The sequence below is a fragment of the Glycine max genome, chromosome 17, assembly GCF_000004515.6.
Source record: "Glycine max cultivar Williams 82 chromosome 17, Glycine_max_v4.0, whole genome shotgun sequence".
In the NCBI taxonomy this organism is placed as follows: Eukaryota; Viridiplantae; Streptophyta; class Magnoliopsida; order Fabales; family Fabaceae; genus Glycine; species Glycine max.
Genome location: NC_038253.2, coordinates 2,700,669 through 2,728,586, shown reverse-complemented (window position 1 = coordinate 2,728,586; position 27,918 = coordinate 2,700,669). Strand labels below are relative to the sequence as shown.

Sequence of the window (27,918 nt, the reverse complement as noted above, 5' to 3'; positions counted from 1 at the left end):
TTTTTTTGCATTGGAGATATTCTTAGTATTAAGCAAGACAAAACCGACGAGATCAAATAAGGATCAGTATTGATATGACAAGAAAACACAGCTTAACTAATAAAAAGGCAAAATAGGAAGAATATGTTAATAAAAAATGTTGATAATAATACTCCAATAATTAGATTAAGTAACAAAACAAAAATAGCAAATAGAATGACAAAACTTAGAGAGAGAGAGAGAGAGAGAGTCAAGTTAAGTTGTTCTACGAGCCTATGCAAAAAAACGTTGACACATTTAGGCAAGCATAGCACCTTGAAACGGAAGTAGACGAAAACATGAAAGCAAAATAGAGGACATATTGGTATTGGTAGAAAGTAGAGTTTTGCGTGGTCATGAGTGGTTTAGTTTATTTGTGAAAAGTTGAATGCGTGTGTCTCCAAGCCTGAGAGAGTAAGTTGCTTTCTTGTATTCGGCCCAAGTGAATGGTCGGAAGAGAGAGGGCCTCTGAGGTGTGACCATAACTGAGGGAGCAACAATGGTAGCATGGAGGGGTGGAGCCCCAAAATATGCCACTGACATTCTACACTTGTATGAGTTCGTCATAGCCCTGTGTCTCACGCTTACAAATCTTCCATTTGTCATAACCTTAACACAACACAACACAACACCATATCAATCACTTCCACTTTTGTTCCAACTCTTGTACCAAACTTGAACGGTAACTTGTCATCATGCTTTTATTGTTCAACCAAACATCACACCAATAAATTACAGATCCAAACCCTAATAAATGATTTCACATAATTATAATTACTCAAGTATTGTCCATTTGCGAAATTTTATACTTTTTACTATAATAAACTCTTTTATTTTTTAATCAATTCTTCCCAAAATATTTTAAAGCAGCAGATATAGTACATTTATTTGATTGATTCAGTACTGAAAGGACCTTGACCGAAATTCAGCCTAAAAGCTGCAGTGAAAATAAAAATATTGATTCCCATGTCATTTCACTTCACTTCAGCTCCCATCAAGTTGGGCATTCTTTAAGATTTTTTTCCTCTTTCCGTGCCAGCATACAGAACGGGCCCTCCCACCGACCCTCTTTATTCTGCTTAGCAAAACGAATCAAGGCAAGGCAGTGTGTTCGTGTTTGTGTTGTGTGGGGTTAAAGAAATTAACATTAAGCATTACATTTTATTAAGATAATTATTTTTTAATAAAATGAGAGTGTAAAAATGTGAATTCTATCTTCTTTTTTTTATTTTTTATTTTCTTTCACCTTAAACGATCATACTCCCAAACAGGGGCAGTTGAAAATTAAATGATCATACTCCCAATTAATCTTCGATTAAAAATTATTACAGTTAAGACAGAGAGACATAAAGATTCAAAATTACTTAATAATGTATGCACAAAAATGTTGATACATAAGAAAACATAAGATAGCATTCGTACCTCTAGTACATCACCCACGTTCACATAGAATGCTGAGGGGTCAGGGGTGACTGGGATCCAGACCCCATCTTGAAGGGAAATTTGGAGGCCACCCACTTCGTTGGATCTGAGAATGGTTATGATCTGAGGATCAGAATGCTCTCCAAAGCCAACCTTGGTAAATTTTTGTGACATGTCTTTGTTGTTGTCCTTGTTAATTATAGGTGGGTAGTGATTGAGCCTTAGAACTGAGTCACTGTCAACATCCCTTATGAACCTGCTGAATATCCAAGTGTCCGGGACCCCCAACCCCTCTGCTATTAGCTCCAATATCTCACATGCGAGCTCCCTCACTGCTTCTGTGTATGCACTCAATGTAGAGCTGCCATGTGCAACAAGAGCAATCACACACTAGTTAGTACTTAGTTTTTACATTACACTACTTTTTCTTTTCAAACCAAAACCATTGCTCAGACAAGTGGCTGGCATGGCAATTATGACACACTTTACTGCTCCTACCATAGCTATAGAGCTAGTTAACTAGCCGTGAAAGTGAAGTGCTGCAGCAGAATGACTTTAATTTGACCTCAATCTGGATCTGATTCACTCACTGACTACTACTCTCTGCATATGTTCTTTTACTGCTTTCATCTCCATTTATAACATCTTTTTCAAAAATTTATTTTTCTTTTTCTATAACATTTTTTTCTAATTTTTAAATATATTTAATTATTTTTTCATTACTTACTTTTATTTAATTATTTTTTCATTAAACATTAATAAGAAACAAATAAATAAAGAATAATTTTAAAATAATAATATAAATAATTGATACATTTAGTGTGATAAGTATTATTTTTCTTTTTAAGGAACGTAAATTAATTAAAAAAATTTATAATTAGAAACAAAAGGAATAACATTTTAGCAATTTCTTTTCTCTACTTGCATGTTAATTTGATTCCAACTTTTCTAGTTAGAATTTGATTGAAACTTTTTATCTATAAATATTCATTGTTAATTTTTTTAGTAGAAAAAATTAAATTTATGATTTTTTTAATTACCAAATCAATTTTATATGTTCCGAAGGATTATGATATTATGCATTTTGATTTTATTATTATTTTATATAAATTAACATATTTGGTACTCTCTAGTATACCAAGTACCTGGATTTTTCTTGCTATGTAAAGATAAAGATATAGAGGAAGATAATTATACGCAACTTTATATTTACATATGCAAAAAAACTGTTTTAAGATTTGAATTAATCATCAGGCTGTCACTAACACACAATTTTACCTCTAATAATTAATCAAATTTAAAAAACGGATACTTATGATTGATCTAAACAGTGTATGCGTGGGGGATTTAGCAGCAACAATAATGTAATAGTATTTATCTTCTGTGAAGCGAAAACATTTCTCTGATTCTAACGGTACTTTCTCTGTGACTCCTTATCAGCTGTGTTGATTTTGTTTTAAATTTATTTTGAAAATGAATTTAATTGGACGCAGGAGTTGTGACTGATGAGTGTTGACATGACCAGAACTTTCAAGAGAAAAGGTCAAGTGTCTCTGACATATACCGTCCCACCTCCTAGGACTACCTCTCCCTCCCCCGTAGTCCCATGTGCAACGCCAATATTTACGTCCAAATATATATATATTTGGTCTCACCTTTACAAAATCATTATTCTCACTCTAATTTTAACTAATTGAACCAACTTCAAGGTATATTCATTTATAAAAAAAAATAGTGAAAAAAGAGAAAAATTAAATATTAAAATAAAGTATGACTTATATTTTGATTTAATTTTTTATCTAATTTTCTTTTTCAATCTACAGAAGGATCCTAAATATTTTTTAGGATAAAAGTGTGATGGGCTGTTAATTTGATCTCTGAAAATTTTTGTACAAAAAACTGTTATTTTCTTATTTTTCTAATAAAAATTAATAATACACACTTATAACGAACATGTTTTGAGGCTGTAAATACAGAAATACCATTACAAAAATTTAATAGCTTCAGTATGATGATAGTCGAGATTAAATAAGTCTAGAAAGGCATTTAAAAGCTGAACATATTTTCATTATGATAACTGTGAAACAGAAAACATATAAAAATCAGTTTTCGTATGTAGCTTGCAATTAAAAAAATAGTGATGATTTTTTAACAAGACAAATATCCATTCAACATACGTCCTTTTTCTTCATGTTCCAAAAAGTAATGCATCGTATTATGTTCCAAAATTAATTTTTAGAATTCTCAAACAAATGAAGTATATAAGTTGTACAGTAAACAAATAAAAGAAAAAAGAGAACATAAACAAATTTTCATCAGTCTTACTATTCATAACAAATTTTCAAGATTTTCATTATGGAAAAACAAATAGAGCAAGAAACTCAACTTGTAGCATAATGCAGATTGATCACTTGCAATATGCCATTCCTTAAAGAATATATAGTTAAACTCAGTTTCATTACTTATGCAATGGAGGGAAAACGTTTTAACTTTGAAACGTTGATACTCTCTTCGTTGTTTCCTAGCCGGTCGGTCAGATACAAGCTAGTTTATACTTTATACTTATTGAACTGAGCTACTCACCGTGTGTGTATTATATATATATATATATATATATATATATATATATATATATATTGTAGAAAATGTACAAGAATTATTAGTTATTTTTAAAATGAAAATAATAGTTAGAGTATAAATCATATTTATATAATAATTTATTAAGATTGGCCTAATGAGAATTTTTTATAATTTCTATGAAGATCTGGATTAAAAAATCACTATTGTCACTTAATGCAAAAAAATAAATTACTAATATATACATATATTTTTATATTATTAATTAATTCCCATATATAATACTCTATTAACATAATTAGAGATCCAACTCTGACATATACTTAAAAAAACTCAAACTACTTGTCACAATTGTGTCACACCTTAAAAGTATCTTAAATATTATTTATGTAGCGCTCACAGCAACTATTAAAATGAAAATTATTGGTACTAGATTATATGTGACATGCGGACGAAAAATTATTACATGATGAACTACTTTGTCTCAATCAATTTTCACATGATGACAAATATTTAAGTTTTTATTTTATTTTTCATAAATTAAAAATATGAGTGAAAATTAATATGTGAGAAAATAGTAATAATAAAGTATCCGTGGGACAGTTAATAGGAAAGCAACCATGCAGTTAATGTTATGCAGACAGAGACAGATAGAACATACTAGTTTGCTAATAATAATAAGTTCTGGATCGATGATCATACCTGACGTTTAATGGGTCAGTGGATATAGTTTTGGATATCTGAGAAATGGAGTGAGTGGTGGCACTGAGGAGAAGGTACTCCACCTCACCCATGTCCCCATTCAACCCTATGTTCTTGCACCCATATGCAGGTGCTGCCACTTTCTTCTCTGCCACCGGTTTTGTAAAGAAACTAAACCCTGCTTCTTCAGTTTTTGATATCACTTCGTGGCTTATACCGTGGTTTATCACCTTGAAGAAACCGTACTCTTCGCACGCTTTCACTATGAGCTTTGTCACTTGTGACCTTTCTGCTGTTAGGTCCACAACGGGAATAAGCTCGTTGCTGGGTAGAATCCCTTCGCTCCTTATTGAGTTTGGGGAAGCCAACACCATGTTTAGTTTGTATATATTAATGTTCCTCTCTCTGGAAACAAATAAGCAAAAAGAGTGAAAGGGAAATGAAATAAAAACTACAAGTATAGAAGTTGGAGCTGAATATGTTAATATTGAAGGATTTGGTGAATATGGTGGGTTGTACGAGGAAAGAAAAGTATAGTAAGAAAGGGGAGTTTGGGAAAATTATAAGATATGCAATAGACGACGAAGAGAAGGGAAGGTGGTGAATTGTAGCTTGCGATCGTGGGGTATTTATGCAGCAAGAATCGTAGAGAATCCATAGGAGGAAGAAAAAAATATATTTAATATATGTACCACTGTTCAATTATATTAGTAAAAAATTATGTTAATACTTATAAAAAAAGAATTTTGTTGCAAATAATAATCATACTCTCTGGTAAAACACAATTGTGATAAAAAAATGTTATGAATGTAATAATTTTTATAATTTTAAATAACTTTTTAAAAAAGACACATTTATAGCAATTTTTAATTATGATAATGCAAATTTTTTCATATTAATAACGTATAGAAAATAACTATATATTTGATTTAAATATTATTATATAATGCCAATCAATAAATATTATTGAATTTTATAATTGTTTTAGATTCATATTAAGCTTATAGGATATTTATATAACCTTTTGTTTTTATACTTAGAAATGATTTCAAATTAATATTATAAAAGAACTTATATCAAAGTTAAACTTTAACTAAATAAGTAAAAAAAAATCTTTAACTAAATTTGGACTACGGTGAATTTTACACTTGAAAACGAAGTACTACAACTTGCAAAATTCCCATTTCCCACACTGGAACGTTGACTTTTTTCCCACTTTCTTGACTGGCTCTAGCTTTTTTTCACTTTAGTTAGTATTTACCGGTCTAAATCGTCCTTTTCATTTACCTTTTTTATTGTCTTTTTGACTTACTACACTTTCTCTCGTCCTTCCTTTTCTATCTCACTTTCACGTGCCAAATGTTTTTGGTTGTTATTTTTTTAGAATAATTTATATTTTGATTCTTTAATTTTACTTTTTTTTTCTCTATATTTTTGTCCTTTCATGTTTCATAAATAAACATTTGGCTAATAATAGATCCCACTAGGACCCAAATCTAGATTACTTAATAGATAAGAATTGAATTTAACAAAATTAATAAATAATACTTCTAGAATTACTCAGCTGTTTCTTCCATTCATATACTAATTTGTTTACTTTTGTTGTGCCTTTGAAAAGTTGAAACTATGGCGGTTTTAGCCTTTCCAATATTTCCATCTACACTTGCTTTAAATAGGTGGCTTTCCCGTTCCCACAGAATCAATATATTATAGGACCACGCTTCGCTGTTTATGGTCACCCTAATTATATATACCAAGGGCAGCTAACAATACTACACGTCCCTATCAAATCCTAGTGCTATTGAGTAGTGAGTACTCACATGTCTTTAAAGGGTCATCAGGGTGCCTTTTTTTTTCAACTTGACATATTATTACACCTATATGCATGTATATATCCCTCATCTTGAAAAACTTCAATGGTTTGTTTATACTTCGTTTTCTTCGTTACCCTATTTGTACCCAAATCCGTAAAGCATCTGCATCCGCTTGCAGATGCAATCTTTACATTTATGATTTTCTTCCTCAGTTCCTCTTTGAATATTTCAATCATGGAATTGCCAATTGAGTGTAATATGATCAGGTGATAGTGAAACATGAAATTTAAAGGCCCCATCTCGGCATCTCCAAGCCATGCTAAAATTCATTTATTTGAGTCAAACTTTATAAAAATAAACTTTTGAAAGAAATTATTTTCTCAAAAAATAATCTTTTCCAAACATAATACCACTTTATTAATGTGAGTATATTTACATTTCGTACGATTAGTGAAATAATTACATTTAACGATGGAAGAAAAACAGTAGTCTTTTTGCCATTCATCTTCTTTGACTTATAACATTGTTGGACTACTGCATAATAATTATTTAATATATATAAAGTATACTGATGTGATAGTGATACTATAGAAGAGGAGTAAGTGACTGCACGTTGCTGTGAGATTTGAAAATGATAAATATACACGGTTTCGCGCAACTAAACATATTTTAAACTTGGCAACGACCCTCTAGCTCACAAAAATTTATTATAAGCACAACCTAAAAAAAATTATAAACACGTTAGAATATCCTTTTGACATATATAGCTATTTTATTCTTTGAATACACACGAAACATTAATTTAAATTTAGAAAATAATTTAATTTAGTTGCCAAATCTTAAAAACAACATTAATATGATTCATAAATCAAATCCTCCATAAACATAGTATCATAACTTGTACTGAAGAAAACCCGCTAAGGTTGGCCAAATAATACAAAATTCAAGTAATTTTGTATGAAGTTTTAGATTTAAATGTCATTATCATTATAGTGCACAGAAAAAAATTGTACTGAGAAATAGGACCTAGACATATTTTTTAGATCGATTACGTTCTCAGTTCTTTTATACAAATATAACTTCATTTATTTTTAATTTTTGAAAAAATAATTCGCTGAACTTGGTTCTAGTAATGCCTTAGATTTTTTTACATTATTGTTACCATCACTTATCCTTTGTTCATTTTAGTATAAATAGACAGGAAAGAAATAGCCAGGGAAAACGGAAATAAAATAGAACTATATTAAATTTTCTTTGTTTATTTGAAAGAAAAAAAAATTATTCGTGTGGGACCTACTAAAACACACCTTATCCTAAATTATTATGAATTGAGAGGAAAAATATACCTCCATCCTTTTTTTATTTTAATCCCTTAAAAATAAATAAATACTTTTTTAACATATTATTTTTATGTTATGTGTTAGAGTTTTTGTATAATTTTTTTGGGTTAGAAACAAATGTCACCTTTTTTTCCAAAAATAAATTAATATTGTAATTCATTTGACAATACTTAAATCTAGGGATGGGGTAGATCCAGAAACCTATTAAATAAGACTAGTTTTTTTTTCTTCCTTTGTAGTAATTGTTTAATGCCTAACTTTAATAAGTATTATTTTTAAAAATATATATTTACTATTTTTACACATAAAATTAAAATTAAATTTTATTTTAAAGGATAATAACATTAACCATTATCATAAAAACAACAAACATATAATTATTTTTGCAAAATTTTATTATAATTATCACCTTAACCATTTAGTAATAACAAACACAAATAATATTACATAATTTTATACTAATTAACCTTGATTATTATTATAAAAATAACATAAATAATTAATTTTACACAATTTTATATTAACTAACTTAAAAATATATATCTAGCTACTTGAGAAGTCTCAAAGGAGGGAAGATCAAGCCCATGCGGGTCGCTTTCTCCATTTGTCCTTGCTTAAGCCCATTAACAATGTAGTCAACCGTTTTTGAAAATCTTTTACTAGTATGTGTAAAAGAAAGTGTAGGTCTAACTAATAGGTTCATGATATGAGGTGCCTAGAGACCCTGGTAAATAAATAGTGTAAATATGTTCTCTTTATGATTACATCATTCAACTACTCTCATCATGAGTTTGTCTCATTAAAAACCTTGGAATTTGAGCTCTTGTTATCATGAATGAAGACTTGACTTCTTCGTTCAAAGGATTTGTGGAACACATGACATTTCGATATATTTGATAACGTCTTCAACAAAAAAATAAGTAAAATTAATTAATGTTCTAAATTTGTATAAAGTTGGTCTTTTTATGTTTTTTCTTACATCAAGGACAAAATATAGGAGTAAAAATTAATTTTTAATTAATAAATGTCTTTAAATAATTTATTTAATATTATCTTTTACACTCATCTAAATAAATGGAGAAAATCTTCTCTATTTTTAAAAAATATTTATCTATCTAAGCAACACATTTCTTTATTTTTATTCTATTTCTACATTCTTATCTGTTTTTGTCTATTTCACTTCTTATCCAAACAAAGCATCAATGACAATATGACATGATTAGATACATGCAAGTCACTTCTTTTGTTTTTTTATTTTTTTTTTGAATGAAAAGGGGGAAAATCCAAAACAAGACAAAAGTATGCAAATCATTACTAAATAATGATAAAAATTATTTTCAAAGTTTTAAAAATATACAAAAATCAAAACTATTTTTATTATATAACCAAAATCAAATCAAGTCTTATTAATATAAATTAAAATACATATTTTGTGTAAGTACCAATAAATTATTGGTTTGATGATACTAAATTTGATCATTTTAAATGATATTTTCTTATAGAAATTAACCATCAATAAAAGTGAATAGATATTCCATACTAATAACATAATAACCAAAAAATAAACTTCATGTTATTTTTATAATTAAATTAAATATTATTTTTAAAGAGTAACATTATTGTCATATATGAAGCGTTTACTCAAATTTTTTTTATATTTTCATTTTTAAAAAGTATTTAAACGCAGCTGCGGTGCAAAGTTAGGTTTATGGAAGAGGACAATAATTGACCAACTGTTGGATTTAAAAAAAAAAAACTAATTCTTATAATAATTAGGAGGTCTCCAACCAATACTAAACAGACCTTTCAGCTAGCAAATTTTAATTTATTTTGTTGGTTGACTGTTTAAGAGGTAGGTTTGCTTTTTCCAATGCACAAAGTAGATTATCCAATACTTGGAAGCCAAATGCTATTTGAATACTTATAGAAAAAAATTAACATAAACCAGTATTAGAGAGAAAGTTCCTTGTTGCTTCCACTAGTTCACGTACATGTTAACGGGTCTAAAGTAACTTGGAACTAGGTAGATTCACTGTTTATTTATATTTTTATGGATGATTGTGAGGTTGTAGTTCTAATATTAAACTTTCAATTCAACGCCCCAGGTTCTTATTTCATAAAGAAATGGTATTATTAATTATTAGAATTGACTTGAGTAGGTCTTTGTTCACAAGTACATTGCTGGTCACTTAGGGTCCTCCTTCTAGGCTATGGTTTGGTAAACAGGGGTCCAGACAGAGTCCTCTTTGCCCATCAATTATTAATACACGAGACGGAATTATTCTATCACACAGATAATTGCCCATCAAAAGCGATAGTACACTTTGTATCATATCACACAAATTATTGACCACCAAAAGCGATAGTACACTCTTTCTATAGGATGTGTTCAATTAGAATCAACTATCCAACTTACTAAGATCATTTATTAATTTTTATAATAAAAATCTTTATAAAAAATTATTTTGTTAACCTAAAATATTAAATGACTAAGGATATGACATAATCTTAACCATTGATTTAGGTTAAATCTTAGCCTTATATATTTTTTAAGTTTAATTTTCATGTACATTAAAAAATTATCTCAAGTATAGCTTTTATAATAGTTAATGTAAAATTCCATAAATTTATCATAATAAATTATAATTAAATAATTATATAAAAAATATTTACGGAGACATTTGTTTTAATGATCATATTATATTAAGGAGAATCGCATTCCTAGGAGTATAGTGTGAAGGAATAGTATTCCCATGAATATTTTAATTGACATTGTAACTTCAGAAAAGTTAAAATTTTATTTGATTAAAAAATTGAAAAAAAATGTGGAAAAAGAAGTATGAAATGACGAAGAAGGGAAAAGGTAATTAATGTCTGAAGTACTAATAACTTGTATTCTCATACAAATGTAAGATACCCACCTTTTAACATGGCAAAAGGAGATATGAAAAAGAAAACATGGAAAAAGGAGATATGAAATAGTACCAATAATGAAGGGAAGAGATAGTTAATGTATGGAATACTAGTAACTAGTATTCCTATAGAAATATAAATTATCCACCTTTTAACATGGAAACGAGAAGCAAGTGATGAAATGTGGAAGTTTTTTATTTCTAAGAATCAACAATTCCTATGAGTATTTTTCCAGAACTTGCATCAAACGCGAGATCTTCCTAATTAAGCTAAGTTTCTTATAAATCTTTTACTACTATACTTTAAAACAGACACATTCTATATTATCAATACATTCTAATTACCCTTTCAAAAAAATAAATAAAAATACATTATAATTAAATTCAACCTTTCCAGCTCCGTCTTCGTTCCCAAGCCACCACCCATTGAAACCCAAGAAAACCATTGCCCCGAGCCATGCCATCTTTGAAGAATCATAATGTAAAAACCATAATTGCTATAAAAAACAATATATAATCTAAAAAGTAAAGGATTAACATGTAACAGAGGTCCATCTCTTCAGTGTTTCCAAAATATGTCCATAAATGCATGTGGTCCATAAAAATATCACCTTGGTTTGAAGAGGATGGTCATGGGGCCGCACACGAATTGAAGAAGACAATACATCTTCTGTTCTTGTTATTCAACTTTCTGATTTCCGGCCTTTTCGATTTTAGAAACTTAAAAAATGAGGTAAAATGTAAAAATAAAAATAAAAACAATTAAAATTTAACCTAAATCAGTGCTAAACATTATTTTATCATTAACTATTTAACCCTAAAAGAATATAGTTTGTGAATTGATTAAGATGACTTAAAAGGGAAAGATGTTTACTTAGTGAACTACTTTTAGAGCCTGTACAATGTACATGATATAATTTTATATTGCTATTTTTTTAATATATAAATAACATTTAAGATTTATAATATATATATATATATATATAATACTTTTGATAATTTCTTTTAAAAAATAAAATTCAATTTAAAAATGAAAATGATGAATAGAAAGAAATAAAATGTTAAAAAAATCTCTAAATTAAATTGCTCTCATTAAAGAATATATAACTAGAGAAAACAATGAATAAAATTTGAGTAAAATGTTATAATATTCATTTTCATACCGACATAGATAACTTTATTTATCATTCTCGTTCCATTGGATATCATATATCCATGCTTATATCTATTACCTACATTTAAGAGTAAGATTAATAAAAAAGTTAACTAAAAAAAGTGTTACAACTAAATATTCATAAATCATTTAAACAAAATATAAGGAGCTTAATCATTATTAACTGTAAATGTCACGATTGTTAGAATTGATGAAATCTAATCTAACAATAAACTTTTGAGGATAACTATTTCTTGAACTTGCGCGTTGTGTGACTATACTCTATTAGACCTGTCAAAAAAATACTTCGACATTTACAAGGTTGTTATGTTTTATCCCCTTATTCCCTTATATCATTTATATTCACCAACAAAGAGGGATGAAATTGTAACCAAGTTATTTTGTTTTATTTTTTTATAATAACTTGAAAATTGTTTTTAAAAGGTTTTTTTATATAAAAAAAAAATCACTTGCCTGTTCTCCAAGAATGCATAGGTACATTTTATCACAAGCTTTATGTTAACAGACACCACGAAATATGGCAGAATACATTGGCTTGGCAACCCTAGGTTGTTCTAATCATGTATTCTAACAATTGGACGAGTCGTTAATTATTTGTGCAAATACAAGAATTCATGAAACTTCAAATTTAGGATGCAAATGGTTCTTTACAAGTTGTGGCAGAGATTGAAATTTGCTTTACGTGTTACATATAAATAAGAAACTGTATTAGACTGTGTGCATCTCTCCCTTTGGAGACCCCAAACCGGTTTTCCAAACATGCAATATGTTAAAGTTGGGAAAGTGTTTTTTTCTTTCAAATTTCAATGCATAATAACAATTAACAAATCTAATGCACAAAATGGAGAATGAAGAATATGTTATGCTGTTACTATGAGAGTAAAAATACAAGAGTGTTGATAAATGAGATTGCAACATGTAGCAATTATGTATTGGCAAAATACTAAGTTACTTCTTATCGGTTTCTGTCTCGGTCTAATATCGTATTAGAAATTTAAATATAGATACTAGAATATTTAATTAAACTCATATTTAGTAGTAGTATTTGATAAGTATACATTTCAAAAAAAAAAGAAGAAAAACTTATTCCAAACCAATCGAGTGAAATAAATTAAAATCTGGGATTGAAAAATGAATGATAAATTGAATTCTGGTTAGTTAAGTGAGGTCCATCATCAACAGAATGAGAATCCTCCACTTCTGCTTGCCTCTTCTCTGCTCCGTCCAGTTACTGCCATTATCCAGCTGTAGTGAACTGTTCTGTTCTGTTCTTGTCATCACTGGTCGCCCATTCTTTCTAACTACCTTGCACACTGGACGCTAGTAACTGCGGGTCCTATCTTATTATTTCCCACGTTTCATCATTTTCAACTTAGACATTTATTAATTAATTTTAAAGAATCAATAAAAAAGTTAAAGTATTGTTAATCAATATCTTTAAGACATATAGTTAAGAAATTAAAAAAAAATATTTGTTACAAAAATTATAAAAGAATATAAAAAATCATAAATAATATAATTTTAATAATTTTATCTTTTTAATTCTCGAAGACACTGTTTAGTCTGTGCCAAAAAGTTACTATATCACTTTTAATTGCCAGTTTGCTTGTAAGATAAAGAAAAAAGAGAAGTTGCCAAATTCTTTGGACCTAATAATTTGAGGTATCACTCCTCATTTGGCAATTACCATGATTGGAAGATGATTTTTGGTGCGTTTTTCCTTTTTTTTTTGAAAAAAGTCAAACATTTTTTTAAAATAAAATAATAATTTTGGGTTAGGGAAACCATAATGAATGAAAAAATTACACTTTTTAACAAGTATAAAAATATTTTTATATAACTTATTTATTTATTTTTATTTATCCAAATAATCGGAGAGAAATTTTTCTATTTTTTCCTTTTTATAAGTAAACATTTAAGCTTTATTACTATTATTTTGCCACTTTATATTTATAATTTTTTGAACCTATTACTTAAAATTTCTCATTCTCTTTTATCCAATTTTTTTTTTATCATTCTCGTTATATGTTTGTTATTTTATAGTCGTGTGTTTTTTTATTTGAAAGTTAACTTTTTATCTTTCCTCCAAATGTGATTTTGTTTTAAACAGCGAAATATTTATTGAACCACAGAATTTGAGCACAAGAGGTGCCGAATTCAGCAACAGATTACGTCAAACTAAAGCACCAAGTGGCTTATGATAATCTCCCAGCCACCGATCTGATTTATCCTATACCCCCAATATATCAGATACCGCCCCCATCAACCATACTGAATTATTACAGATAAAACCCAACCAGGTCCAAATGTGTGATACATCAAAATTAAAATATTATGATTTTAATATTTATATCTCTATCTTAATAATAATAATAATAATAATAATTTTTTAAATAAATTATCCTTTGACACAGGTCTTGGTTCTACCACCAGAAAGAATAATTTAAATATATTCGCATTAATGCTAATGATTAGCTCAGATGATCTATGTTAGCTCTCTTTAGCATTTTTATTGCAAACTAATGATGGATCAACTGATGAGATCAAAAGAGATTGCGAGCAATTATGTATTTAGTTTAACTTATTTTGAAAAATGTCATTTTCAGTTGTGTTAAGAAAACTTGAAATAATAACGTTATTAAATATTAAAAAGAAAATGTTTGCAAATAGGTACCAAGTTGGGGCATTTGTAACCAAAACCACGGACCGGGGGCAGAAGTATCTTTTTGTTTGTGAAGTGTTTAGGATCCAACTAGACAGGGAATATAATTATAGATTTATAATACTATGATACGAAAATTTTTCATAAACTAAACCACGAATTAAACGTGTCACATTATAAACACCTGAATGCTCATCTCCAAAGTATTTTTGTAACAAAATTCGTGCAGAAACTGTTAATGAATATGGAATTGATTAACTCCGTTAAATATTTGAATGAAAAGTTTTATTGTTTATAATAATATTATTGGATTTGAGGAAAAATGTCTCTAACAAAAATTATTTTTATGTCTATATCCAAAAAACTGTTTATATTGCTTACGGTTCTTGGAACTTAAATTAATTATAATCAAATATGAGACTGTTTTGATTTGATTGACTTTAAGTTTTAATCTCGTTACTTTCTTTTAGAAAGTATTAAATAAATATAAAATTTATAATAAATATAATAAAAATTAAAAATATCAAATATCTCATCTATAAGTTATTACATAGTTATACTTTGTCTAGATAAATTTTTCCATAAATATTTATTGGAAAAAGTTAATTGAACTTTTTACGTGAGTTAAAATCAACTTATGTATTTTGTGTTTGAAAAAGTTATATGAAAATAAATTTTATAAAAATTAAGTATATAAGTTTATTTTAATTTATGATAAAAGTTTTTATTTCACCTTCTTATTTTCTTTTACTATACATGTTTCTGAAAGAATTTATCCAATCATAGCCTTTATAGTAACATGTTCTTTAAATATAGACTATCAAAAACAAATTTATATGACATAATAATTTCATGCATATACCTTTGGTGAAATAGTTACTTAAAGAATATCTTTACTTAAATATATATTTAAAAAATATATAAGAAATAGAAATAAACGCAAGTGAGATCATAATTTTATAAATAAAAATATAAATGTATGTATAAGTTCAATTTGGATCAGATTGAGTAGGTTTTAATGTTAAAATTGAAATATAATCTAATCAATTTTTTTATTGAATTAAATTGGTTTATGAACAACTCAAATTCATGTTGTGCCAATTATTGTGTGGCAGTACCTATCAGATTTAACATAATCGATAAATAATTGAATTTCTTAATCACACTGATAGAGGTTCGATCCTGTGTGAGATATTTTTTTAAGGAAAAAAAATTGTTGTGTAGCAGTTGAAACTTGAAACTTGAGAACATGAACAAATAATAAGAGTAATTTTTTCCTATTTTATGTTTTGGTCTAATATGAAAGAATCAGTATGAATGCCTTTGTAAAGCTTTATACAAATAGTATTTAGAATTGCTAAGAGGAGGTACATGTGAACATATCATACAAGAAGTCCACGCAGCCCAACTCAAGTGGAGATGTTAAGAATAAGTATCACTGCTGATATTTTAACACAGAGCCTATTATAGTATTACGTCCTAGAAAGCCTACTCCAAAGTCCATATTTCATTCTTTATAAAAAAGAAGTCCATATCCCATATTTCATAAGAATAAGTTTTAGTTTTTAAATTGAGAACCAAATAATTAATTTATAATTTTTTAAAAAAGAAATTCTAATTCCAGATTTTTTGGGGGTTTGAAAACTCTGGTTAGATTTGTATATGCAGGGAAAAACAACACGAGGGACAGGAACATGAAATTTCAATAGCTTAGGAAAACTTAGGGTCAAAGCAAAAGCATCTCACATTTCAACCTAGTATGTATTGTAATGCTTCTGATTGTCTATTTCTTGATGACTCAATATTTTGATTGATCAAACTCTTTCACAGTTAGAATTCTTGGTAAGTAACATTTTCAAGACCTTGACAATATGTTTCGACTACTTTCAAGATTTAATGATTGTCTCTATAAATTAACATGAAACTTTTTAACTGTACTTATATGCACAGCTCAAGTTTTCTTTAGACAAACAACAGAATCCAGTAAAAAACTTCCAACTCGTTAGAAATACTCAAAATAAAATTGAATTTCTTTCAGAACTTGCAAGGCTCGAAAGTCGAAACCAACCACAGATGATATATAAATCCGTTGAAGATCCTGCTCAAAAGGACTTTGAAACGAAGCACATATTCTGACCTTGCGGCGTTTGGAAACCATTTCATTTCAATGCCAGAACCTAGTGGATTTTAGTATTTTACACAATAAAACAAGCATGCTACATTTTATATAGATTTTAGTAGTTAACGCTGTTGTACAACAATTACACAAGAGCTAGACAGAAACATTTGTGACAGATGGGACTTCAAATTAATCCTTTTGGCGTTTGGGCAGGGGAAATGACACTCTCTGATGGGGATTCGGCTGCGTGTCTACCTTCTGTTCCTGAGAGGGATTGGGAATGGTAGCTTCTTCATCCTCTGTTTCTTCTAAAGGTTGGGCAGGCCTTTTGTTAGGAATTGCAAACTGGTAGTTTGGACTGATTAATGTGTCCTGATCAGGTGGAAGTGGGATACCAGGTCCTGCTATAGTCTTTGGCAATGGTATCTTGTTGCGGTTTTGAGCCAACTCCAGAAGCACCTGGCAAGTGATTACATTAAACATATTATCTTTCAAGGGGACATATTATTGCTTCAAGGAAAATAGTAGATGGTATTGGGTCACCAAAGAGACAGGGATCCTTTCACACAAGCAAATATTTCCAGATTATAGCTCATGATATGGTATCTAACAAAATGAATCTCAGCAAAACATTTCTACTTTCTAAATAATTTAGAATGTATGTGATCTCGTCCCACCAAATGGCTGTCTCACCCATAACTTCCAAAACAACTGTCAATTAATAATTAGCACAGATTAATTTCTGCAAGCCAGTAATGAAACTGCAATACAGAAAGGTGGGGGCCTAGAAAGCTAGAGCCCACAAAAGAGAAGAGACAAGAATAATTTACATGAAATTTATTACTTAATCCGATTTGATAATTTAAAAAGCAAATTTATTAAAACTATATAGCACAGGTTCTTGTACCATGGTTGTCAAATTCAACTTATATAATTGTACATATTTACAATTCTAGGCAAGGAAAATGAGTTAACTCGCTTGAAAACTTGTTCTTGCACAAACTTGGGCAGACTGAAGTAGATTCATTCATGGTTTCATGCAAACTTGGTCAGTCAGAGTGCCCTATTTAGCAATCAAGTTTACTGGAGTACAGTGTTCTTATCTTACTGCCAGTGCAGGTTTTGATTTGAAGACAATCAATGAGATCTGTAGATGGTTTTTATGGTCTGGTTCTGATATAAGCTCAAAGGAAATGTTGGTTGAAAATTTGCCGGGATTCATCAGTGGAGTGGAATAAAGCTGCTATATTGAAACATGTCTGGGTTCTGGCTGCAAAAGCCCTTCAGTCAAGGTATGTATTCTACATACAATGCTTCTCAAAAATAGATTTTGTTGGTGTATTAAACCAGCAAATAATGGTAGCAGGATTTGTCGTAAACTTTTACATGTGAGAGAGTTGGCTCTAAGATACATTATACATGACATTGGCAATGGAGCTAATACATCTCTTTGGTATAACTCTTGGCTATCTATAGGTTCTATAGTTGAGAAACATGTATGGTGAGAGGTCATAGGCCGGTCTAGTGTTCCTGAAAATGCAAGAAATTAGGGAGTGTACCAGAGCCATGAGGCCCTTGAGGCTTGAACAGTGATCAATGCCTGATCACTCAGTTTTCCATAAAAAAAAGCCAGGAGGTAAATAAGACATAAATGAACTAATAGTATCAATTCTTCACCTCAGTTGCTTCTGTTGCTAACATGGGTAGTGTGACTTTTGTGTCTTAATCCCTTCTCTTACTTAGATCATGGATTTTTGATTCTGGTGCATCAGTTACAATGTCTAATAACAAATCCCTTTTCTCCCATTTGTAACAAGCTCGGTGCACGTAATTCTATATATGCTCCAGCTTTGAGGGAAAGTGTTAAATATAGCTCATGCAACACTTGTAAATATTGGAGGGTGTACTCAATTAGGATCTTAAAAGAAATTTATTATGTAAAAAAAGATTTTTAAATAATAAAAATAAATCTTGTGATATTCAATCAAGACTATTAAGATTTTTTTTAAAAATTCAATAAAGTCCATTGATATATAATTAAGATTTTTTACAATTTAAAAAAATCTTATGATATTCAAAAGTATATAAATTTTGATGGATTCTTTTTTAGGATGAATTTTAATGGATTTCATGAAACTTTTTAGTAAAAAATACACATTAAATAATCTGACCCAAACCTTTGAGGAGACTTTTTCTTTTCCTACAAATTGACATGTTTTTCTTTTTCCATCATACATAATTCCTTGTCTTTTTATTGAATGCGATAGGCATTCATAATTTTTTTTTTACTTTTTCAACGAATGGTCAACATGTCCTGATATCTTGACTACATATTTATAAATGAACTTGAAAAATATATAGTTTTAATGAATACAAGAAGTTGACTCATGTATAAATGAATAAATATATAAATCAGGTTTGAAACAATAATTAGACATGTTTTTTATTTGGTGAGATTGTTATTGTGAGAATGACTTATCTATACTAATGACAAATATCATAATATATAATTTTTATACTATTAAAATGATTGATTGAAGAAAAATAAACCTATTATATTTATATTATATTTATAAATATGTTAGGGGAAATTAATTTGTTATGTAATAGGTTTAGGGTTCTTCGTAAAATATAAGTTTTATTTAAAATATTAATAGGCAAAATTCATGAATCTTTATCAATAATTTTAAATATTTTTTAAAAATTCACATAATTCTTTAAAATCTTAAAAATCCATAACATTCTTTTAAATCATATTTTGTAAATCCATTAAAATTTGAACTACAAAATTCTAAGTATGAAAGTCTTTAAAATCTTAAAAGTCATTATATTCTTACATATCACTGAATTTTTTATGCCAAAATAATTTTTTAAAAGGAAGATGAATAAATCATAAATGATGAATTATGAATGAATGAAATAATATTACCTCACGAGGGGGTGGTTGCGAGAAGCTGAAGTTGACCTTGGACTGAATCGCAAGCTTAACGTCGTCACAGTCAATTGCAGGTTTTCCAGCATGCTCTGAATAGACTTGTGCGTCGGTTAAGACATCGACGACGTAGCGATACCAAAGCTCAAGAAACTTGTGAATGACGCGAGGTTCGTAGTCCTCCACGCCCATTGATTTCAGCAAAGACTTCACAATCTTTGCGTCCCTTGGCATTGCCGACTCTTCCTCTTTGTCACCCATGCCTCTCTCTACTGCACCGGTTCAAAAACAAGAAGCAGTTGAAACCCAACGGTGCCCGGAGTCGCCGTGAACGGTGTCGGACGGAGTTAATTCCCAAACCCGACGCTGTCTGATTCAGAGTTTCTGATTGTAAGAAGAAGGAAAGGGCACAAAAACTCTTCCTTTTGCCATTGGGCCTTATCATACCCCACAGTTCTAATTGACCCAAGGGAATCCACCGGTTGTTCTAGGCTTTTACTCCCTGCATCTTCTTTTTTGCTCCCTGCACCCACAATAATAATTAAAGGACAAATTTACCCTTCAGTCAGCACCACCTTCCCTCCCCTGCACAACCCTGGCCATCACCACCACTATGCCATCCTCCACCGTCGCCGGCGTCTTAAAAAGCCTCATTCCTCCTTTTGTTTAAACAATTTGTGTAAAAGCTTAATTTGAAATCTCATGACTGTCATGAAACAATAAAAAACCCTAACATGTTATTGTAATACGCAACTAACATAAAACACAACATGAAAAGAAAAAGACACGTTCTTTGAGGCCTCTTTTTCCTCCTTTTGTTTTTCAAATTTCCTCTTCGTCACCCCTTGTAGATCTAGGTTACCAACATGTACATACAATGCAACTTTTGCACACATCTGATCTTGATAATTTCCTCGACAATTTCATATTTTTATTTTCTACTTTGAGCATTATGAAAAAAGACACATAGAATTGAGTTAATCAAATCTTTCGGGGATTATATTCATAGGTCCTTTTTGTTTTTCGCATTAGTGTTTTTTGTTAGAGTTTACAACCTTGCTTGTAATGTTTGGATGATGGTGGTGGGGCAAGAGATGTCCGTGGTGTAATAGACAATAGACTTTCTTAAACCTACAAACATAATTTATGAGCGTGCTCTAAATTAAGGAACATATTTGATTTTTTGTTTTAAATTTTCCATGTTGCTTTCTTTTTACGAGTTATGACACTTTACTTAATTATGTTTAAAGATAATTTATCACTTTTCTCGGAAAGAAACACTTACAAAGAAACTGAGTTTCTGTTTCTAAATCTCTTTATTTAAATTCTACTATTACGAAAGATTAACATATAAGTTTATTTTAACATTACTCGAATTGTTTACACATATGATTGATGTACAATTTATCATAGTTAAAATCATCTAATGGAGATTTGATTCAGAATTCGGGAAACTTGAATATTCTTAGACATTTTCAAGGTACAAAGTACATATGGTTAAAATGTTTTGAGAAGAATCAGTAAATTTTCCTTGAAATTTGATTTATTATAATCGAGTGGAAAGTTAGTTACATATTCAAAGATCAAAGTAGTGAACTAAAAAGAACAGTAACATAGTACTAGTGAGCCAGTAACGTTATCCTAATAAAAAATATACTATCTAGCTAGAGAAACTCCATTTAAGTGCTACGCGCCACGTGGATAGAAGTCTCACTCTCAGTTCACTGAGTTCAGAAAATGCCGGTGAAGGAAGCGTTCACGTTCACGTGTTGTTAAGTTGAGTTAGTTTTGGTTTAGGATTTGGTTGGGTGAAGTGACGTGTGCACTTGAACTGTTCTTTCTTCTGTTTCTATGGCTTCCAAAGTTAGTTAGCAACACGCATTTCGATGACGGTGGTCGGACTCTTCCTCACTGCCACGAAGCTCGCCGGAGCTCTATTCACTCTCACCGTCGCCGCCAACGCCTTCTCCTACTCCCGCTTTCGCAAGAAGAACCTTCGCGGTTTCCGCTCTCCCATCGATGAATCCCAAGACACTCTCGCACACTTTAACGTCGCTGGTAATTTGCAATTAAACACTATCTCTTCTACAAGTAATGTGTTTTCCCATTCAAAAACCTTTGTTCTCAATTTCGTTATATCTATTATGCGTAAATAACAGTAACGACCTAGCGTGTATAACATTTCAGGTTTATGTCCTTTTTTTTTTTGTTTTTTTATCGGCAAATGTTGTATTAATTATGAATTTAATTAAATTGCCCTAAATAATGTCATCGAATCATTGTAAATAAAATTCATATTTAGATAATTTTGGGAACTGCCAAGTAACGCAATTGCAGCTGTGACAGCCATAATTTCCTGCAATATCAAGGATTGCAATGAAATTGTTACTGTAAGTTTGTAACTGCAATTTAAAATCTCAGGAGAGTGTATATTTTTAAGGTGTAATAAAATTGAACACTTTAATTGTTTGTTTGAAAGCATGTGGTTGAGGATACGGTTTTTATTTTTTATTTATTTTATTTGTTGCAGAAGGGGAAGATGGGTTTTTCTTTGGTTTGGCGACAGCGCCAGCACATGTTGAGGACAGGCTTGATGATGCTTGGATCCAGTTTGCTGAGAAAAAGAGTGGTGAAGGTGGTGGTGACTCTGAGGGGAAGCAGAGAGTGGATGCTGTGATTGGTTCTGCTTCTGGCGATGGTGGTTCCCAGCCGGCCATAACATCTCCGAGGAGCAGGAAGCCTCTCAAGGTGGCGATGGAGGCCATGATCAGGGGAATTGAGAAGTATATGGAAGTGGAAGGGAAAGAAAGAGAAGAAGAAGCCCGTCCTAATGTAACTGCTTGGCATAATGTTCCATGCCCGTAAGCCCTGGGATAATTTTATTTTCATGTTAATTGCAGCAAGAGATGGATCTTTTAGACTTCCAGGGTTTGTTAGGTTTGGAGGAAATGGAAGGGAGTGTTATTTTTTTCATTTCATGCATATATTCTTTAATTAATTTTTAGAATGAAAGGAATAAAATCATAGGTTATTATGAAAGGAAACCTTCCAATAATTTTTATAATAACAAATAATACATGTATTACACTGTCATCCTATTACAAACTGCTTTATGTATGATAAGTTTATTGACTATTATAATTACTTAAAGAGTTATATTAATAGTGAATTATGATTAGTTGTGTAAAAAGTTACACCGATGCCTATTAAACTTCTTTTGTAAACATTATGTAACTCTTAATTCAAAATTGTAAGTTTTACCCTCCCCTCTTCCAAAAAAAGTGTAGTTTTATGGCTAATTAGAATTTTAAAAAATGCCTGATTTTCAGGGAGGAGAGGTTAAGGTTTTGGTCTGATCCTGAAACAGAAATAAAGTTGGCCAAGGATACTGGTGTTACAGTTTTTCGCATGGGAATAGATTGGACAAGAATCATGCCAGTGGAGCCAGTAAGCAGCCTTAATCAATCTGTAAGTCGGATGCTGACCTTCCATATGATGATGAATTACGGTGCCATTCATGGTTAAGTTTATGTCAGTCAATAGCTTCTCTAATGGAGCTTATGCATATGTTTTTCAATTTTCTGTTTTATGTTGAAGTTGAACCTTATCAACCAATTTGAACTATGAGTAACTCACCTGTTGTTCTTGCTTAGGTTAACTATGCTGCATTGGAACGGTATAAGTGGATTATCAATAGGGTTCGATCGTATGGAATGAAAGTGATGCTCACTCTTTTTCATCACTCGCTTCCACCCTGGGCTGGTGAGTATGGAGGTTGGAAGCTGGAAAAGACAGTGGATTATTTCATGGACTTTACCAGGTTAGTTTTTCATTTAGTGTCTGTTGTCTGTATGCTATGGCCTATTATTACTCTACTTGCTGTGGATGACTCACAAGTTTCAAGTGAGATTAGCTGTTACCCTGTGCTAGCCTATGGTTGTAACTTGTAAATGAATGAAGTGGAATTATGGTGCTGGATTAATTACTGCAAAATTACATTTTCATGTGTTTGAGTCTTTGTTCATTTGTAGACTGTTATATTAACCTGTCACGGCATACCCGTTTCCTTTAAGATAATTTTTTTTACTATATGCTGATAAACAAATACTTCATTCAATGATTTAAACAGAATAGTATTGTTTAAAACAGAATTGAATTGAATAGGTTGGGTTCATTGAATATCACAGTACGATAGCAACAATTTGGTAGTGCAGATTAAGCAATGAGAAGTTTCTAATCAGCCAAGATGGTGAAGCAAGATGCCAGACTTAGTGGAATAGAGAGTGCTGAATCAAATATACCACCAGGTGGACTATGTAAAACTTTAGGTTCATTCTTAACAAATTCATGGAACTACATGTTCATGTACCAAAAAATAAATGTGATTTTCTTTTTTCTAATCAAAACAGCAATGAAACCATGCTAAGTACTAAGCAAATCATTTGAAAGTTAAATGGAAAGCTCATAGTTCAGTGATGAAATGTCTTCCTCTGTGAATTCTCCATCTTGACTCTATTATAGTATTATAGTTTGAGTTTTCTATGTCACATCTAACCATTCTTCTGTCTCTTCACCAATGACTACTAATTCCATGCATGTCTTTTTTAACATGTTTGGGACAGTTTAGAGATTGAAATTCCTGCTTCTATATACGATTTTTTCTTTTGATGAATATCAATTTTCTTGTTGTTTAGCTCACATTATTGTCTAATCCTATTGAGTTACTCATCTTGTGATAGTATATTCATGAAGCTCTTAATCATATCCTCCCTTTCCATACAGGCTTGTTGTAGACAGTGTCTCAGATTTGGTAGACTACTGGGTAACATTTAATGAGCCCCATGTCTTCTGTATGCTTACTTATTGTGCTGGAGCTTGGCCTGGTGGTCATCCTGATATGCTTGAGGCTGCTACTTCTGCACTTCCAACTGGTGTTTTCCAGCAGGCCATGCACTGGATGTCTATTGCACACTCAAAGGCATACGACTACATCCATGGACTAAGGTATTTCTTTCTCAAAGAAGCTTCAGATTTGTTGCAAGTTTATATTGGGCATATAGATAATGAGAGACCTGATTATGGAACTTAAAAATTATTTTTACATTCAACAATGTTTTTATGATATTTATCCTCTTTTCCTTGCTTATTTGTATTGGCTTTTATTTCTTAGCTTCTTTCTATGTCCATTCTCTGTTACCATATCTTTCAAGTGCAATAATTTGTTTTATGCTTTCTTTTCCCTTCACATTTATAAGGCTAAACATTTGCAGTTGATAACTTACGCTCTTTTCTAATTTTATATTTGTAATTATCTGAACTTATCTTTTTGGCAATTGGCAGTAACCCATTAAATTCAATAGTCGGTGTAGCACACCATGTGTCATTTATGCGACCCTATGGTTTGTTTGATATTGCTGCTGTTTCACTGGCTAATTCATTGACTCTCTTCCCATACATTGATGAAATATCTGAGAAGCTGGACTATATAGGCATAAACTACTATGGGCAGGTTTGCTTTATTAACCTTGAAAGTGCACTGTGCATGATATCTGGCATACTCACATGACAATTCTGACATTTATTTCAGGAAGTGGTTTCAGGTGCAGGCCTGAAGCTGGTGGAAAATGATGAGTACAGTGAATCTGGTCGTGGGGTATACCCTGATGGCTTATACCGCATGCTGCTTCAATACCATGAAAGATACAAACATCTAAATATTCCCTTCATCATTACTGAAAATGGGGTTTCAGATGAGACAGATTTGATTCGCCGGCCATATCTCTTGGAGCATTTGCTTGCTATTTATGCTGCCATGATCATGGTTTTGATTATGAATTAAATTTTTATTTGCTTAAAATTAAGTTTTTCTTTCATAAACACCAATTTCATGTTAGGTTTCATGCAATTTTTGTACAGGGTGTGCGTGTACTTGGTTACCTGTTCTGGACTATTTCTGATAACTGGGAGTGGGCTGATGGATATGGTCCCAAGTTTGGACTTGTTGCGGTTGACCGGGCAAATAATCTTGCACGGACCCCTCGCCCCTCTTACCATCTATTTTCTAAGGTTCGAATTTTCTGTCTATATTTGCTTTTCCATGTCATTTGCTCTGTCTAATTTTTTATGACACTTTCCATGAACTCTTGATTGCAGATTGTGAATACAGGCAAAGTTACACATGAAGATCGTGAAAGAGCATGGGATGAACTTCAAAGAGTTGCAAAAGAGAAGAAAACAAGACCATTTTATCGGGCTGTGGATAAACACCGTTTAATGTATGCAGGTAATTATTTACTCAAAATTTCAACTACCAATCCGTGTCTCTATTGATTAGTGGGACTGTGTGTTTCTTCTGGATTTTATGTTTTTTCCCACCCTTCTTATTTTAACATATATTTTTTGAATGCACTGATTGTTTTTACTGTACAACTTTATATCAATTTATTCATTTAAATTTATGATAGTTATATCAGCACCATGCGAAACTGAAGACAAACATTTTTGGATCCTGTTTTAACTTTTAACTGCGGACAAATAGTTATATCAAGTTTAAGTTGACTATTTAATACTACTGCATTATATTCATTCTTCAATGACTTTAGTTCTATATGGGAGTTATATGAATAAGTGTCTAACAAGTCTTCTTGGCTCTCATCACAGGTGGACTTGACAAACCTGAACAGCGACCTTATATAGAACGAGATTGGCGGTTTGGTCATTATCAGATGGATGGACTCCAGGATCCCTTGAGCCGCTTCTCAAGATCCATTTTTCGACCATTCTCCCTCTTCTCCCTTAAAAGGAAACCAAAATCTCAAAAGAAGAATGCCAAATTGATTCTCCAGCCTCTTGAAACTTAGCAATTGATTTGTCTTGTCCCAGATTCTATATTTTTGAGTGATGAGCACTTTCCATTTCAATATTCAACCCCAGACACATCTGTCTAACTTTCATTATATGTGTAATATTGTACTGGGTGTATTATGGTGCATTCTTGTTGTAAAGCTTATTTGTCTCATTTTTACCAAGAAGTCAACGTATTAATATAATCACTGGACGGTAATATGTGATGCCTGTCCCTGTTAGCGGAATGTCATGTATTGTATACCCTGGACATACACAAAGAATGTAAATCGCTGATCACCACTTTATGTAAGCAAGAGCCTTCCCTTTTTTCTTTCTTTTTTTCTCCCTAAGGAACCTTGATCTCCTATTTTCTATGGAGTGAGATATTTTGCATCTAAGTTTTCCCAATTCATACTGGTCATGGCATATCAGTATCAGTATATTATACAAATCTCGTCTCCTTATTGAAGAGAAAGATCAAGATCAGGGAATTTCCCGCTTCTTGGAAATGGACGAGAATTGCATTGTCTCACAGTCGGAGCCGCATTAGTTATCACCTTTGTATAACATGTATTCCAGTTTTGCTGCATTATTCAGATAATATATAATACATAAATATATGAAAGATTTTCCAGATTTAAGTTGTCTGTTCATCCGTGATGTCTATATTCATGCCTGTAATGTCCAATGATGCTTGTCCTGATTGTACATAAGGGAAAGGAAATTCTAGTTTTTTTTTTTGTATGAAATTCTAGTTATTCATGACAATAAATTTAATTTATAATAATAGAAAGTGTATTAAAAAATAGTCTGAGAGTGAATTATTAATATTTTTCTAATTTAATTTATAAAAGTAAACGTTAAATAAATTCAAGTATTGCTAATTGTATAAATTGAAAGAATAATTATTTAAAAATATATAATTTATCAAGAATTTAAAATAAAAAATAGTTAAAGTTTGCATTTAAGTATTTTTAAAATATATAAATAAACTTACAAGCTCATTGTATTTTAAGTAATTTTATTAATAAGTGTCCTAAAAACACTGATTAAGAATAAATAAATAAGTAAATATATTAAATATTTTTATTGCTAAAATTATTGAATAATTTTTATTTTTAAATAATAAACACTTCTTTCATTAGATTTACGTTTTTTGACTAATATCTTAAAGATAATTGTTAGCCCTTACCTATATTATATTGCATAATAATTACGTAAGTATATAATTGTTAACCCTTAGTAAATATTTCACCTTTGGAAGAGAATTCTGATGAATTTAGCAAAAAAACAAGTGAGTCAGTCCAAAAGATTCAGTGAATTTTCGAGTAGAGTATTGATGTGACATAGTGTAGTCGGTCAAGATTTGGGACTACCACGATGTAGTGACAGGAAGGGTT

The 27,918-nt window shown here is 30.6% G+C and overlaps 3 protein-coding genes across 3 annotated transcripts; 1 reads left to right on the top strand and 2 right to left on the bottom strand.

Moving 5' to 3' along the window:
- Positions 1-18: 18 nt before the first annotated feature.
- Positions 19-5,303, bottom strand: LOC100816206 (gibberellin 2-beta-dioxygenase 2). The gene is made up of 3 exons (XM_003550522.4): positions 4,720-5,303; positions 1,441-1,801; positions 19-627 (listed from the first exon to the last, which is right to left on the bottom strand). The coding sequence occupies exons 1-3, from the start codon at positions 5,091-5,093 to the stop codon at positions 373-375; spliced, it is 990 nt and encodes a 329-aa protein (XP_003550570.1). The 5' UTR covers positions 5,094-5,303; the 3' UTR covers positions 19-372.
- Positions 5,304-16,631: 11,328 nt separating this feature from the next.
- Positions 16,632-20,058, bottom strand: LOC100306277 (transcription initiation factor TFIID subunit 9-like). The gene is made up of 2 exons (NM_001249456.2): positions 19,670-20,058; positions 16,632-17,199 (listed from the first exon to the last, which is right to left on the bottom strand). The coding sequence occupies exons 1-2, from the start codon at positions 19,931-19,933 to the stop codon at positions 16,930-16,932; spliced, it is 534 nt and encodes a 177-aa protein (NP_001236385.1). The 5' UTR covers positions 19,934-20,058; the 3' UTR covers positions 16,632-16,929.
- A 1,500-nt stretch (positions 20,059-21,558) lies between these two features.
- Positions 21,559-26,532, top strand: SFR2 (beta-glycosidase-like). Its single transcript, NM_001251399.1, is given in 10 exon segments — positions 21,559-21,730; positions 22,203-22,533; positions 23,002-23,140; positions 23,326-23,492; positions 24,455-24,676; positions 25,013-25,181; positions 25,260-25,493; positions 25,589-25,738; positions 25,826-25,955; positions 26,333-26,532. Coding segments are annotated over 10 exon segments (1,914 nt in total).
- The last annotated feature ends 1,386 nt before the right edge of the window (positions 26,533-27,918 follow it).

What these genes read in the sequence shown, in the direction of transcription:
- LOC100816206 (XM_003550522.4), bottom strand. Translation starts at nt 5,093, where the DNA reads ATGGTGTTGGCTTCCCCAAACTCAATAAGGAGCGAAGGGATTCTACCC. An exon ending in ACTGACCCATTAAACGTCAG is followed by an intron (nt 1,802 to 4,719) that starts GTATGATCATCG and finishes TGCACATGGCAG; the next exon opens with CTCTACATTGAGTGCATACA. An exon ending in ACGTGGGTGATGTACTAGAG is followed by an intron (nt 628 to 1,440) that starts GTACGAATGCTA and finishes TGTTGTGTTAAG; the next exon opens with GTTATGACAAATGGAAGATT.
- LOC100306277 (NM_001249456.2), bottom strand. Translation starts at nt 19,933, where the DNA reads ATGGGTGACAAAGAGGAAGAGTCGGCAATGCCAAGGGACGCAAAGATT. An exon ending in CGCAACCACCCCCTCGTGAG is followed by an intron (nt 17,200 to 19,669) that starts GTAATATTATTT and finishes ATCACTTGCCAG; the next exon opens with GTGCTTCTGGAGTTGGCTCA.